Source organism: Plutella xylostella, chromosome 7, assembly GCF_932276165.1.
Source record: "Plutella xylostella chromosome 7, ilPluXylo3.1, whole genome shotgun sequence".
In the NCBI taxonomy this organism is placed as follows: domain Eukaryota; kingdom Metazoa; phylum Arthropoda; class Insecta; order Lepidoptera; family Plutellidae; genus Plutella; species Plutella xylostella.
Genome location: NC_063987.1, coordinates 4,969,085 through 4,985,017, shown reverse-complemented (window position 1 = coordinate 4,985,017; position 15,933 = coordinate 4,969,085). Strand labels below are relative to the sequence as shown.

At 38.1% G+C, this 15,933-nt stretch overlaps 1 protein-coding gene across 1 annotated transcript in view; it reads right to left on the bottom strand.

Annotated features, from left to right (window-relative positions):
* LOC105390588 (activating signal cointegrator 1 complex subunit 3) overlaps nt 1-15,519 on the bottom strand; it is a 46,060-nt gene extending 30,541 nt beyond the window's left edge. Inside the window, exons 1-16 of the mRNA XM_048622217.1 lie at nt 15,359-15,519; nt 14,989-15,128; nt 14,610-14,784; nt 7,525-7,608; nt 6,988-7,263; nt 6,440-6,683; nt 5,672-5,855; nt 5,200-5,345; nt 4,511-4,656; nt 3,972-4,172; nt 3,595-3,694; nt 3,359-3,451; nt 2,824-3,010; nt 1,195-1,321; nt 596-879; nt 120-225 (exon numbers count right to left, since the gene is read on the bottom strand). Coding sequence (XP_048478174.1) covers nt 120-225; nt 596-879; nt 1,195-1,321; nt 2,824-3,010; nt 3,359-3,451; nt 3,595-3,694; nt 3,972-4,172; nt 4,511-4,656; nt 5,200-5,345; nt 5,672-5,855; nt 6,440-6,683; nt 6,988-7,263; nt 7,525-7,608; nt 14,610-14,784; nt 14,989-15,110 — 2,475 coding nt within the window. The 5' untranslated portion in view covers nt 15,111-15,128; nt 15,359-15,519. The remainder of the gene's footprint in view (nt 1-119; nt 226-595; nt 880-1,194; nt 1,322-2,823; nt 3,011-3,358; nt 3,452-3,594; nt 3,695-3,971; nt 4,173-4,510; nt 4,657-5,199; nt 5,346-5,671; nt 5,856-6,439; nt 6,684-6,987; nt 7,264-7,524; nt 7,609-14,609; nt 14,785-14,988; nt 15,129-15,358) is intronic.
* Nucleotides 15,520-15,933: the final 414 nt, after the last annotated feature.

Below are 15,933 nucleotides of genomic sequence, written 5' to 3'. Positions count from 1 at the left end.
ACGCGCCACTTAAAGGCTGCTCCGGCCGTTTAGCCAAATCAGATTAACACACAAAGACATTTATTTTCCTTACAAACACTACATATTTAATTTTAATATAAAACAAAAGAGTAACTCACTCTAATAATGACGGCGTGCGCGGGCAGGTTGACTCCCCAAGCCAGCGTGGACGTGCACACCAGCACCTTGATGTAGCCCTCCGAGAAGTACTTCTCCACCATGTTACTGGAAATATATGTTTTATTATCATCAGAATAATATTTAACATACTGTTTACTGAGTGGATTGGGGTTATATGGGAAATGTAATATCGGCTGCCATTTACAGGCGAAAAATAAAATAGAAATAATTTATTCGTTGTAAAATGAATACATTCTCAATGAAAGTCAAATAAACTACTCCCTATTTGAAAATAAAAATGCTCAGATTATATTCTACGGAAAGATTGGGGGCAATAAACTCCAGAGAACAAATAGTGATCTAAGCGGAAATAAAATCTGGAACCCTACGATACAATATGCCATATTGCCACTATTTTTCCTTCAATTTCAATTTGGATATGTTAGAAAAAATACTTCAATTACACAACACTCACCGATCGCTTCTCAGCATACCAGCGTGGTGACACGCGAACCCACTCGCAAACAACTCCCCAAGCACTTTATTAGGGCTGCTACTAATACTCTTCTTAGCTTTGAAGTAACCTGCCGAGTCTTCTGGCTCAAAGTGCTTCAGATGTCCCTTCTTCTGGGCTAGTTCTTTAAGTATCATGGCTGTTTGATGCGTGGCGTTGCGCGCGTGAACAAACACCATGACTTGGTGGCCTTTTTGAACCATGTCTGACGCTTTGTCGTAGCATATCTCGTTCATTGATTGCATCTGGAATTGGGAGTGGTGGTGGGATGAGTGTGAAACATGGTGTACTGAAAGTGTACATAGTATAGTTGCTGTAAATTGATTGGCTATTGAAATATTAATTTTCGGGACTTTTCGGCGTGATTCTGTATTTTATTATTGCAGGCATTAAAATAGTTTCCGCAAAAGACGAAACTTTGCCTTAGTTTCCGTAACGATGAAACGATTTCTTGTGTACAAAGTGGTGTATCTGGTTTAAACTATTATGACACTTTTTACTAACGATTTTTTTGCCAACTATGTAATGTATCCCTATACTAGTAAAGATCGTCAACATACCATCCTCAGATGCGCGCCGCCGCCGCTACCAGCTTCTTTAACTCCCACAAAGATCTGCTCCAGCGGCACCGGACGGAACCGCGAGTCGAAGTAGAACAAGCCGATGTACGGGTTCACTCGGAGGAAACTGCGGAGTGTGACGTTTTAGATTTAAAATATTGTGGACTTTATTTTAGTTCAGCCAACAATCGTTTACTGGTTCATTGGCACGAGAGTCGAAGTAGAACAGCGGGTTCACTCGGAGGAAACTGCGTGTGAAGGCAGAGTGTGAAGTGTGAAGGTTTAGATTTGCAATATTGGAGAATTATGTAAGGAAGAGTCAAGTGTGCAATGTGACGTTTTAGATTTGCACTATTGTTGAATAGATTTGCACTATTGTAGAAGCATGTAGGGGAGAGAAAGTGTGATGTACGGGTTCACTCGGAGGACACTGCGAAGTGAGGGGACATTGTGAAGTGTGGAGTTTTAGATTTGAAATACCGAATTATTTTTGTTTATGTCTAGCGCACGCGACGTTTACTGCTGGAAATAGACTTAAAATTTCGGGAAACGGATGCGATGTTGATGATGTAAAAAATTAAAAACTATTCAGCAGTGTAAAAGCCAAAGAGGCTTTGATGATGATGGTGATAGATGATGATAGATTGAAGGATCTCGGTTTTGGTAGCACGCCGTGTAAAACCTCCAAGTGAATTCTAACCAAAAACTCTTATTTATGATCAGCAGCGAACTATTGCGGCTCATAATAGCAACTTGTTTACCATAGCATCAAGCTGAGCTTTAACCCTACCTAACCCCTTTCAGAACCCTTTTCCCACGGCATGTAACACACTAGCCTATTTATTCTTTCTTTTTACTCGTGCTTTGTGTTGTTTAAATGTGTTATCTTGTTTATTTGAACTGACCGCGCCACATCTACGTAGTTGGGCAGCGTGGCGGACAGGCCCACGATGCGGATCATGTTCTGCGAGGACTCCACCTGCCGCAGCGTGCGCGCCACCACCGCCTCCACGGTCGGCCCGCGCTCGCCGTGCAACAAGTGCACCTCGTCTATGATCAGTAGCTACTGTAAACTTCCTTTTATATCTGAGGGTCTCGACGAAAGTTGTAACAAAACTTAGGTAAAACTAGCCAGAACTATTTTATTTTTCTTAACGAGACTCAAACTCAACTGGTAATCACTAATTTATTAGTTAATAACAAGTGGCTAGCTTTACACGTCCAAACGCTTTGAGCTCTAGTCTGAGACTGGCGCTCCGAAATACTCCGAATGCCGCGCCCCACCAAGCGGCACCAGTGTGGCTAGTTGACAGAAAATCCATTTACCCAATTATTTAGGGTAATTATCAGAAAACCTTACACTACTACAACAGTAACTGACCGCGCCACATCTTGGTAGTTGGGCAGCGTGGCGGACAGGCCCACGATGTCCATGATTAGTAGCTACTACAACCCCGGATCCCGGGTTAGTTCCCGGCTGGGGCAGATATTTGCACTCGGGTCTTGGGTGTTGATATTTATATTTAATATTTATCTGTATTTGTGTAGATATATCAGACTCTGTCTAGCTTAGGGTAGAAGGGGCGTGTGTGAGATGTTCCCACATATTTATTTATTTATAGAACTGACCGCGCCACATCTACGTAGTTGGGCAGCGTGGCGGACAGGCCCACGATGCGGATCATGTTCTGCGAGGACTCCACCTGGCGCAGCGTGCGCGCCACCACCGCCTCCACGGTCGGCCCGCGCTCGCCGTGCAACAAGTGCACCTCGTCTATGATGAGCAGTTTCACGATGGAGGCTAGTTCTGTGTCCGCTGTAAGGGAAGGGTTGGTTAATATTAATAATGGTTAAAATGATTCGAATTCAGGGCCATTCCAGTATCATATGTGAAAACTATTAAATGGCTCTTAAATGCATCATATATCTAGTTTAAGATAGCTGTAAGTTGTCCGAATAAAATAAAATAAAATAATTCCAGATCATAAGATGTTCAAAGCTATGTATAAAATGGGTCGTCTATGTTTTGTATGTAAATTGAGCTAAATAAGTAAAACAAACTAATTGACTGTGTTAAGAAAGAAAAATGATAAATAACTTAAACCTTGCAGATAACTTAGACCGATTTCTTTGCAAATAATATGAAATTAGTAAATATACTTACTGGCGCCTTTCCTAGTGACGACGTCCCATTTCTCCGGTGTCGTGACGATCATCTGAGTCTGTTGTACTTCAGTCTTTGTCAGTTTCATATCACCTGTAAAAAAAACCGTGGTCAATATTTCCGTAGTTAGAAACTCTAGTATCTACCGTGGTATCTATGAAACTGCCGAATTAGCAAATTTATCAAATGGAGACTACAAACTATGATATACTATGCGATCATAGTAAATAATATACCTGTTAGTTCCCGTACGCTGATGCCAAGACCTTGCAATCTTTTGCCGAAAGAAGCCGTCATCTCGCTAGCTAGCGCTTTCATTGGTGCTATGTAAATTATCTGCAATTACATTAGATTTATTATTAGACCTTCAGAGAAAACCTTGATTTAGATTATAGCATGACTAGATTTTCATCTAGCACAAGAATATCCACCAATAATGAAAACGTGGAAAATTATTAGACGGATTCAAAAGTTAATTGTTTATGCAGCTTTCATCTTCATCATTGGCCTGTCTATAATTGATATATATTATGTACTTAGGTAACTATTTAGTTTTTTGAATTATCTGAAACTTTTATTTCCGTGTCCAGTGCAACTTTAACCCAACACTCACCTTAAACTTATTCTTCATAATGACACCGTTCTCGATATGCTGTTTGATCTGGTGCACGACTGTCAACAACGCTATGTTAGTCTTCCCCGCGCCGGTGGGCGCACATATTAGGAGGTTCTCGTTAGTGTGGTAAGCCGTCTGGAACACTACCGACTGGATCCTGTTTAGCTCTTTCACGTTTTCGAACGCCATTTGGCCGATCTGTCAATGGAAATGGTATGGTTTAAGAATAATAAAATGGAAACTGATTATTAAATTTACATAAATGTTTTCCAAGTTTGCGCATGATTAGAGAGTAATCGCAGCGACAATATCGAATAGCGAACGACTACCAATGGCGTCACTTAAACCTTGCTTATTGGTCAACTTACGTGAACAGAACTGTACTAATAAAGTAGCATGCATAGGTTAAAGGTTCACACACCACCCTTTCGCCCAGTTAAAACATTAAGTATAGTCAGAGTATAGCAAGGCCCAATAGCAAATATCTGTAATTGACATTGAATTATAAACCTTATTCTCTAACACATCAAACTTACCGCATCGAGTTGTGATATAGGCACCCGTTGGTTGCCAACTGTTAGTGTCGCTTGTTCGTTCTTGGGTATCGTCACTTCTTCGTATTCCTTATTGTCTTTCCTTATTGCGTTCTCTGGCAGTATCAGCTTTAGACCCGATACGAAACCTGAGAATCGAAGAAGGAAGATTTTAAATACCAGGTCAGAAAGCCTATACTATACCTATTTCTATTTATTACTAACAAAATATACATAGGTAATACAGGATTCAGCCTATACGGGAATATCTTAAAGCTCAAGGCAATGGTTATCAGACTTCTATAGGTATAGCTTCATCTATGGGCCGTCCCGCATTTAAAACCAAAAATGAACCACCCAGGGATTTTTCCCCGGGTTTGATGTAGGCATAGGGACTAGGGAGATATATTTTTTAACTACATAGATGAGTAGGTAGGTACTTATAAGTAAGTATTTTTATTTATTTAGTAACTTAATATTGTACCTGTCTATCTAACTGATGATTTATTGAAACTGTAAATATCTATGTACACAATACAATCTAAATAACTAATATAAAATTAAAATTAAACTAAAAAGAAAATGCTGGCCAGATCGCTGCCACTGTCGGGTAGGGTACCCAAGACGCTGGCCGCGTTACCCCGCTGTATAGCGATGCTTAGCCTTTGTAACTACATAGATTGATATCCCACCTGCAGAATTCTTGGCTTCAATGGAAGAGTCGAATACGTTAGGATACTGCACTTTGGACTGGAAATACGACACTTTCTGCAGCAGCGGGTCCACATCCTTCTTTGTTACAGAAAATGGCACCACCGGCTTTGATAACTCCGCTATTCTGAAAAAAACATAAAGGAAGTTTAGACCGTAGGGTTTATGCACCAAGTTTATATTTCGGAGATCTGTTGCGCTAATCACATTACTTGTTACATTAAATATGAATACCGTTATGCTGTACTCCAAAAATTTATTTCTTATTCTGAGAGTACGGTGAAATATACGTTACTAACTAGTTAGACTGTATTAATTTAGGTGTTTTGGGAGGTGCGTCAATACAAACGACGCCATTCCTTTAAATAACCATGACATGGACCCTTAGCATTGGTTTTATTGGCAGATGGCCGCAATGTTGTCCTATTCCTATTACATAGAAGATTCCGTTACCTCCTAGCGCGCATCTGTGCCACGTCGATCTGCGGCTCGGGCTCATCACCGGGCCGGGCGCGCCTCGATCGCTTCTCCTCGCGCCGCGCGAGGCGGGCCAGCGCGCGCTCTTGTTCTGAGGCAACTGACACTTGGCACAGGTAGTCTGGCATCTTGGGACCGGACGGCTTGGAGGGTGATGTCGCTGGGAAATGTTTATAGGTTATATTATGGGTCAAAATTCTTATTGAAACCGTTAGAGCAAATCTAAGACAGTAATGCGGTGTACGATATAATTATAAAGCGTTCATTTGAAAGAAAGAAAGAAAGAAAGAAAAAACATTTATTGCCACATAATCGGGAAAACACAATAAAACACAAATACAAAAATTAACTTAAGATTAAAAGGTGGCAAAAGGACAAACTCAGCAATGCTGCGAGTTATACCTCGTATAATCTATGCAGCGCTGGTTTTCAGTATGCCCTGAACTTAGGTGCTAAATTATATACTAATAAATTAATTAAACTAGTGACACAAGCTTAATTTGATAATAAATGGTATAGTTTTTTATATAAATAAATACTTTATAATAAATATTATAGTTTTATATTTACTGTTTCCTTTTTTAATTTTTCTGAGGCACAACATGATTATAGCAACGATTATATAGCATACAAAGTGGCGCCTCTAGCAGAAATAACATAAAACCTCGTACAGAAATAGGCAGGAAATCTAGAGATATAGCAGCAGAAAACGGAAAAGTTGTTCGTTTACGTAAATGACAATACCTTCAACAGGCACCGGCGGGGGCGCTTTCAGACTGTTCAGAACACTCTGTCGATTCTGCAGCAGCTCCTGAATAAACTCAAACTTGTCGAAGCCGAGTAGTTCGAACATGTCGTTCTGAATCTCCTCGTTGTTTCGCGAAGCGTTCAGTAATGTGATCACTGACTGGAGGATGTCGGCGCTGGATATGTCAGGGTTGCCTTCATAAAGTTCCTTCATCTTTGTCTCTAGCCATGTCTTGTTGTACTGTGAATGGGTAAAAAGGTGTGTGAACAGTTGCGATATAGGTATGAGTACCTATGTGTTAAGAAGTATGAATCATAATGCCTCACAACATAATTCACAACAATTTCTCTTCTGTGAAGAGTAAAGTTATAAATACCTTACTTTATATAATACCTTTGCTAAAGACACTGAATATTGCTTTTATAATTTTAAATCAGGTTTAACAGTAACTTGACATGGTGTTTGACAGATTCATAATGTATATGACGGCGCTAAAAATCTAGTTTTCATAATTATGTCCAGTTTTTGTGATAAAGCAACTTACTTTAGATTCAGGAACCTGCTTTACATTTATTTTCTCAACAGGCTGTATTTTCTGGGGCTGTACACTATACTTCATGGAGAAGTCATCTCCGATGTTGGCGGTGGCAAGTTTGGTGGTGAGTCGCGGCAGATGTTTCTTGGCCGGGCGGTACGGAACACATTTTATAACAATATGCTCGCCCCAAAGCTTCTGGTTCTCTTTTGTTTCTTCACTCAACTCCTCCTTGATAAATTGTTTGGTCTCTTCTGTAAGTTCGCTAGATATTTTTGTTACAATCTGAAATTGAATTGAAGGTAAAATAATAGTTATAGAACACAAAGTACACAATATTTTTCCGTTTTTTTTTAATTTGTTTGTTGTCTGTATGTATGTTAGCAAACATCTAATATTTATTAGATGGCATTTTTTCCGCCTTCATTAATGAAATAGTCATAATCTTGAGAAGTGTGCTAGGCTGTAAGCATTTTCAATTGAAATCAGACAAGGTCTAAGAGCCCATAAAATCCTGAAATAAGCAATTAGTAATACCACACTAACCTCACAAATTTTGTTAGCAGTAACATTAGTAACTGTTCCAAATGTCTGCCGCAGTTGAGATAGATGCTTCAGCATCACAATGTCCTGAAATATTGAGAAAATATGTCAACAACATCTGAGTTTTGGCAAAGAGTAGATGGTTAAATAAAGACAAAAAAGGGGTGTTTCACATATTTATACTTGAGACAACCCTATTATATGGTCGAATGGCATAGTGGTTAGTGACCCTGACTGCTATGCCGAAGGTCCCGGGTTCGATTCCCGGCTGGGGCAGATATTTGTTTAAAGACAGATATTTGTACTCGGGTCTTGGGTGTTGATATTTATATTTAATATGTATCTAGTTAAGTTAGAGCGTCGCGGAAGGCCGTTTTTAAAAACACAGAATTTTTGATTAATTACGTTTAATCTCGACGGAGTCTCTACAGGAACTGAGCTACTTGCTAAGCTTAAATCTAAGAATCGCCTGCGGTGACGCCGTTGCCACCGTGGCTAGTCATAACATCCTCTTGGCTTGTCAGCACTCTTGAATATTATGTGACTACATTGTAGCATGGGAATGGAATGTGCTATTTATGTTTGGATGGATACTAAGCCATGAGAATGTATAACTCCTCCCTCCTTAAGTTCGAAATCCTCATTTGGGGATTTTTCCGAATGATGATTTCGAATATCCTTCTTATATCTGTAAAGGTAAAGTAATACAATAATAATGATTAAAATTAAGATTACATAAATGATTACTTTTCCGACACTGATGCTTTTCACATTGATAACACTTTCATTGACTTTGCATATCACTTCACTTTCACTTTTCTTCAATAGGTATGACATAAGACGGATATCTGAAAGGTCGATTTCCTCCAGGTTGATGGGGTAGCTTTCCTTTTCAGGTTGTAGGGGTAGAATTTCTGGTAAGCTGAGTAAGGGTAAGTCAGAATACTTAATTTTTTCAAATTGTAGAGTTCGCTTTTTCAGTTTGTACTTTTCTATTTCAATTATACAATTTTCATTCATAGTGAGTATGTATGTTCCTCGAATGTTATGGTGTGTAACCTCGTCCTTACAGACTTGGGTAAGTACGGAGTTGTCCTTGGAATAGAGTATCCAGCGATTAAGTTGTATGGGGGTTAATTTAATATTTTCCAGCTTTACATAAGTTGGTCGGCATGACGTGGCGTTAGGGGTGCGTTTCATCAAGTCTATGACACATGTATCCTCAATGAATGCAGACATCTCGTTTTCATTGCATAGATAGTATTGTTCGTCGATCTTCTTGCAGGGCTGGGAGAGTGACTGAGTTTTCAACCCTTTCATAAGAAGGTAAGGGAATTTAGGAATTATAAGGGTAGTTTGGTTGGACTCGTTGGTGGTAGGAATGGGGAGTATTTTATAATATGCATATATATCTTTTTTAATTAATGGAATTTCTAAAATGAAGGTTATCTGATTTTCCTTACTATAGGATTTTAATTCTATTGTTTGTTCTATCTTTACTAAATTTGCTTCGTTTACAGGGTATACTAACTTATTATTTTCCTCTATCTTTTTCAGTATTTGTAACAGTTCATCTGAATCTAATATTGACTGATGTAGAATCCTTAATTTACTAAAAGCTATGGTTGTTTCCAACTCATCCAATCTGATAAAAAGTGTTTGAAAGTTATGAAAGAAAAGATTATACACTGATATGATTTGTTCACGTATTTGTACAGATTTAGTTATATTAATTTGTTTACGAAGTTCCCAAATTGCTTTATCTAATTGGATGAAATTGTTCTGTGTACTATTTGCAATATTAACAAAGGACTGCACCATTTCGGTAACCAATGATCGCTGATTAAATTATCATACCTAATGGCGTCATCGTTATCTAGATTTCCTGTAAATATCTTAATGAGTGAACCAAGAGGGTTCAAAATACCTCTTTTTATTCTTTTAGATGGGGAAATTTGTCTTAATTTTCCGATGGTTGTATCCTTTATGTAATCTGTTTGCGTTTTTATATTCGCAATTCCTACGTCTAATTTTCCTTTAAAATAACTAAGAACATGATTATTCAAGTTCGCGTATCTATTTACGTTAAATTCTAAATCTCTACATAATAAGCTTATATTTAATATTTTAAAAACTATCCACTTATCGGAACTAATAACTGCTTCTCCTTTTCGGACGGGCAGAATTCCAGCGCCATTATTGACTCGCTGAAGTCGAAGGGCCTGGGTCGTGAGGACCACGGCCAGTAGCAGGTGGAGAAACCTGCGGAGGGCGTTTGACATCTTTAATAGGTACCTTGCTAAAGCGGTCCCTTTTCGCGATAACAGGTACGATGTTTCTAGAGATGTCTCCAGCCACTCGTACTTTCTCAAAACGGGGTTTATCCTTACTACGTCGGTTATTTATCCCTTTAACAAAGACTGTGTCACCGCAATCTATATTAAAGTCGGTCTCACCGCCGCGTTTCTGAATAATCTTCTCCTTTTTATTTATCATATGATCTGTTAGGTATTTATATAGGTATTTAGTCCTTTTCGCGTGATCGCTTATTAGTTTTTGGTGATACTGTTGTTCAAATTTCACGTTAAATGTACTATTAGCGTCTGTGTGTCCAAAAACAACCTCGAATGGTGTAAGACCTGTAGTTGAGTGTATGGTTTGGTTGTATGACATCACTGCATACGTCATTACTGTTGCTGCGTCAGTGATTTTGTGTTCGTATTTGGCTAGGCGATATATTTCTAAGATGGTTGAATGAAATCGCTCTATTAAACCCATAGAGTTCGGATTATGAGGTGTCCCTATGTGTAAACGGATTTTGTAAAAGTCTAAGGTCTCACGCATAAGTACATTGTTGAACTCTGATCCAGGATCAGAACTTATTTTTCCGGGTACTCCATATATAGAGAAGTATTTAATAAGCGCTCTTACTACTTCAGGTGTGGATTTGTTAGGTATTTCAAATGCTTGACCAAGTTTGCTGAAGGCGTCTATTATAGTAAGAAATGATTTTCCTTCTATGGAAAACAGGTCGATAAAGATTTCCTCAAAAGGTCGGTTTTGAGTTTGGGTGAGTTGTAATTCGGGTTTAAACGGTTTTCGGTCGTATTTTAATTTTTTACAAGCTTCGCATGCATTAATGATGCTTGCTACCGTTTCATTCATGTTATTCCAGAAATACGTACGACGGAGATGGGTTATGGTTTCTTTAATCCCCCGATGGCAAGTTTTCCCTTGATGGTATTTGAGAACTATTTCGCGTTGTTCATTTTCGTCTTCGACGTAAATTACTCTTTCCGTGCATTCGAATAATTTTACCGTATCTTTTTGGAATAATGATATTGCTGCTTGGGTGAATTGGATGCGATGTTGTTTTTCGTCGAAATAAAGGAAATATTTCTTTTTTGGTTTAATATGTGTTTTCAGGAATTCTTTGATGAGGTTTGGTGCATCTAACGGTAAGTGTACTTCCAAAATCGATTGTTTTTTATTAGATAGGTTTTTCACTGAAATTTCGTTTCTATTCCAGGAATAGACAAGGATTTGGTTTTGTTTTGTATCTACGGCTTCTTTCAGAATAGGAATACCTACGGTATCTATGTCATCTGCTGAATGGGCTGTAACGGATGCAATTGTCTCTTTACCTTCGCTACCTGTAATAAAATTGTGCTGGAAGTGGGTGATGGAATGGAAAACGGAGATCTAGGCCTATTTGTTGGTATGCTTAATGTTTTTTCCGAGTCTGATGATAATTCGATTATAGGTATACTATTTTCCTGATCTAAATTAACATCCATTGAAATGTTGTCTTTATCCAGTACATTTAATTGAATTCTCGATAGCGCGTCAGCGTTTGTGTTTTGACGTCCTTCATTATTAGTGTGTTCTAAACGTCGTTTCAATAAGTTCTGTTTTAGCATGTTATCTTTTTCTCTAGGAGCTACTTCGTCAATTTCCATCGGTGTGTAGCTGACTAGGCACTCAAATTTTGTGACTTTAATGGGTTCGGTAAACTTTAAATGGACAATTTTATCTGTTGTGTTTTGGATTACAGTATGAGCAAACGAATCAACACATGTAACTAAAGCATACGAACGCCTTCACCGAAACAAAGGAAGTCTACGATGGCTGTACCGTTCTGTAAGTTGGTAGGTATTTTAACGCGTGTCTCTGTTCGCGGTTCCAGACATATCTCATGAGGTGGTGTATATATAATAGGTATACACGTATCGCGCGTCTGTAGCACTTGGTGATCCATGTTAATGGTAGCGCCTAACTGTTTTAACAAATCTGAACCTATGAGGCCGTCATATCTCTTGTCTACATCATAGATAAAGAATTTGTGTCGTAGGGTGCTCCTGAAAGTTTTCAGTAGAGGGATGTATATAGCCTCACTGTGAGTACTACGGGCATGCGTACTGATGACTTCGAAGGGTTCTTCAAATTTATAGTCGGTAAAATATTTTTCTACAAGCTTTGGACTTATGAAAGACCTAGTACTGCCGGTATCTATCATAAATCTAGCCCCTATTTCAGGTAGTACTATGTGTGGTAATTTTAAAATGCTATCGCAGTTTAAATGTATTACTTCTGATTGATTTCCGAGGCTTCTATCTGAAAATCCTGGTTTTCATCATTTTGTTCGTAAATTATGTCATCTGATTGTGTAAAATCCGAGTAATAGCCGTACTGTTCATCGTTTTCCGGTGAATAGTAATTTTCCGGTGAACAGTAATTTTCCGAGGAAAGGTGATTTTCCTGCGCGTCTAATTCGTTGGAATAAAAGACGTTATTTTCTTGTAACATGTTTTGTCGAAGGGGTGCAGCTGTGCGCATGGAGACGTCAGTGGTTATTGGTTTATTGTTTTGGTGGTTAGGTGGAATACCGAATTTAAATTTATTTTGGTTTCCGTGTTGCGCGTTAAATTGCTGTTGCATCGGTGGACGCCACTGCTGGTTCGGTATGCCGAACTTGAAGTTATTTTGTTGGTTTGGAATTCCAAAACGGAAGTTTTGCTGTGGGTTATTGGGTCTGAAATTGTTATTTATCTGTTGGTTAGGTATACCAAATTTGAAATTTTGTTGTGGTCTAAATCCTGCATTTTGGTTTAGGCCACCACGGAATTGTTGGTTATTATTATTATTATTAATTCCAAACTTAAATCCAGGGTTTTGCTGTGGAATAACAACATTAGGTGTATTTGAGTGGGGTGAAGTTAATTTGGTGGATTTATTATTTTTTGAGTTGTATTGAAATTGGAAATTAATTTCCTCAGTGACGACGCTTAAAGCCGCCTCTAGGGTGGTACATCCCTTTAAACGAACTATTCGTATCATGTCCTCGGGTAGATTATAGAGGAAGACATTTAATGCCGAATTATTATAAATGATCATCTTTGCAGCTTTTACATCTTCGTCTACAATTAAATTAACCTTGGACAGTAATGCGCTCTTCGTTAATTGAATTCTACTACAAAAATCTATATACGATTCGCCAGGTTTGATTTTTAACGATTCTAACGTAATCGCGATGCATTCTTCGGATCTAGGGTCACCGAAATGTTGTAGTAGCAATGCACACAGTTGTTCCCAAGTTGTTATATCTTCTCGTTCGCTGAGCAAAGACGCAGCTTTGCCCTCGAGCCTGCTTGTAATGGCATGAAAAACATACTGGTTTTGAGCTGCATTTCCCTGAATGGAAAAGCTCCTCAAAATGTACTGAGACTTTCTTATATATAGGTTTAGGTGTCCCGGTTCACCATTGAACTTAGGTATCAAACACAAAAGATCTCTCGGGATAATTCTTATTTGCTCTTCTGTATGGTTTTCTTGGGCAGTTGCCATTTTATTATATTTAATCTAATTATATAATTATCTTAACTAAATTAATCCTAATTTGTGCGATTTTTGTCACAATTTCTAATCTAATTTTGTGCTATGTTTGTCACAATTACTAGCCTACTTTTTGTGCGATTTTTGTCACAATAACTAAACTAATTTTCATTAAACTATAAACTTAATTACATAAAGAGTCGATTTTTGTACTCTAAATGATATTAGATAACTACCGTGCTATTTTTGTCACAATAATTAATCTAATTCACCTAAAACTATAAACTTAACTACATAAAGAGTCGATTTTTGTACTCTAAATGATATCAGATAACTACCAGTTACATAGAGAGTCTATTTTTGTACTCAAAATGAAAATCAGATAACTATCAGATTAGGTTTACCAGCAAAAAGGAATAGATGGGACAAGACAGGATAGTGAAAAGGTTTACTCACACACCGCTCGCCATATCCTCCAGTTGTCAGCTGATGATGTGTCTCAAAAACGTACCCAACGCACTTAACAAATTTATTTGTTTTCTGGTTCTTCTTCACACTCGCGAAAACGTCGCTATTTTCCCCGCGGAAAGACAAAATATAGTCCTCTATACGCGAAAAAAGCGCATGAAAATATCCGGAAGGCTGCGCCAGTTAAGTTAGAGCGTCGCGGAAGGCCGTTTTTAAAAACACAGAATTTTTGATTAATTACGTTTAATCTCGACGGAGTCTCTACAGGAACTGAGCTACTTGCTAAGCTTAAATCTAAGAATCGCCTGCGGTGACGCTGTTGCCACCGTGGCTAGTCATAACATCCTCTTGGCTTGTCAGCACTCTTGAATATTATGTGACTACATTGTAGCATGGGAATGGAATGTGCTATTTATGTTTGGATGGATACTAAGCCATGAGAATGTATAACTATCTATCTATGTATTATATTTAGCTGTCCGATACCCATAACACAGGCTCTGCCTAGCTTGGGGTCGGATGGCCGTGTGTGAGATGTCCCCACATATTATTATTATTATTTGTGGCTGGGACAGATGATCGCTGTGATGAATGTTTGCCCACATACTGTGGCTGGTGACTGCAGCCAAACTTAGTGGTTTAAATTCAAAATTATTATGGCATCTGTCCTACTCCATTTCTTAAGGTTCAAGCATGTATAAAGTAATGTGTGTGAACTCATTCATATTACTCTATACCGTAAAATGGTAGCTGGGTAAATAAACCATAACTGTTTATGTGAAATGTACCTGGTCAAGGAACATCCGAAGGCTCAGAACTGCTGCATCCTCTATCACATCATCAGGCTGGTCTCCAGCTAGTATCTTAGCAGCTACCTTCAATTCTGCCATTAAAGGTATTATCTCTTGAAAGTTCAGTTCTCTTTGTTTAATGTGGTTGATGATGTCCGCCCATGATTTGAATCTGTTGATAAATGAGGCGAAAATTTAGAAAATACTTAAATAGTTTATAAAGTTTATTGCACAATATATTGCACAATGATAATAAATACATAAACATTATGTTTAATGCTTATCTTTTTATAATTAAGCATATCAATCAAATAAAACTAAAAATTTCTCAACAGGTGAGCAATAATAATTATGTTGATTCTTTTCAATGCTTTACCTTTGCAGTTTCCGTGACTTAGCCACATAGGGTTTAGTGGGGTCAGAGACAGGCTTTAAGCATCGCGGCTTGTCTAGCTGGGTGTGGGCGCGGAGGGCGCGTGTCAGTCGAGGAAGTTCCATAGCTTCACTTACTTTAACCTACAGGAAAAAATTATTAGATTGTATAAAAAATACTTATTGGTTATTTTATCTTAGTAGTATAGTGGAATGTTCACAAATTTCCCTGGCACACTACATAAACCTCAAACTTGACAAATATTATGAAATAGATAGCGTATAAGTATAAATAAAAGAACTAGGTAACTATAAAAGTAGTTTTAAACTTTGTAAACACAACATATTTCAATAGTTTACTTGGATAAAATTACCTTGCAAACGTACAGTTTATGTCGAAGGTAGATTAAAAAATGCAGATGTTATTAAAGGTGGTCTTAATTTTCTTGCTTTAAACAGTAAAGTAAACACCAATTTATTTATAAAAATCTGAAAATCGAAAATTTACTACTGAAAGCCGTGCCGTGGCCGTGGCCTAGCACACACAGAGTAAAAAATATCAGCTGTCACTGTCAAGGTTTGACATCTGTCATACTCAGAAAAAGGACTTCATTCATTATTTATATTTTTACACGATTTGGCGGCAAATTAAAATTGATTTGTGTCTTATTTGTGTATTTTATGTGCATGACTCATTCATTACATGACATGACTGCACGGCATTATAACAGGGAGTGATAGGGAGCCAAGGACTTTGTATATACAGGGTGTCCCAAAAGTCAACGTCATCCCTTAAAGGGCTGATAGGTCAGCTCATGAGAGGCCAGAATATCACAATATGACCTTAGTAAAAACTCGATAATTTTCGAGATATTGACACTTTTATAAATTTGCTGCAAATCGACACCTTGGATCAGTTTTTTGCGTGCCGCCGGTACAAAAATCCATA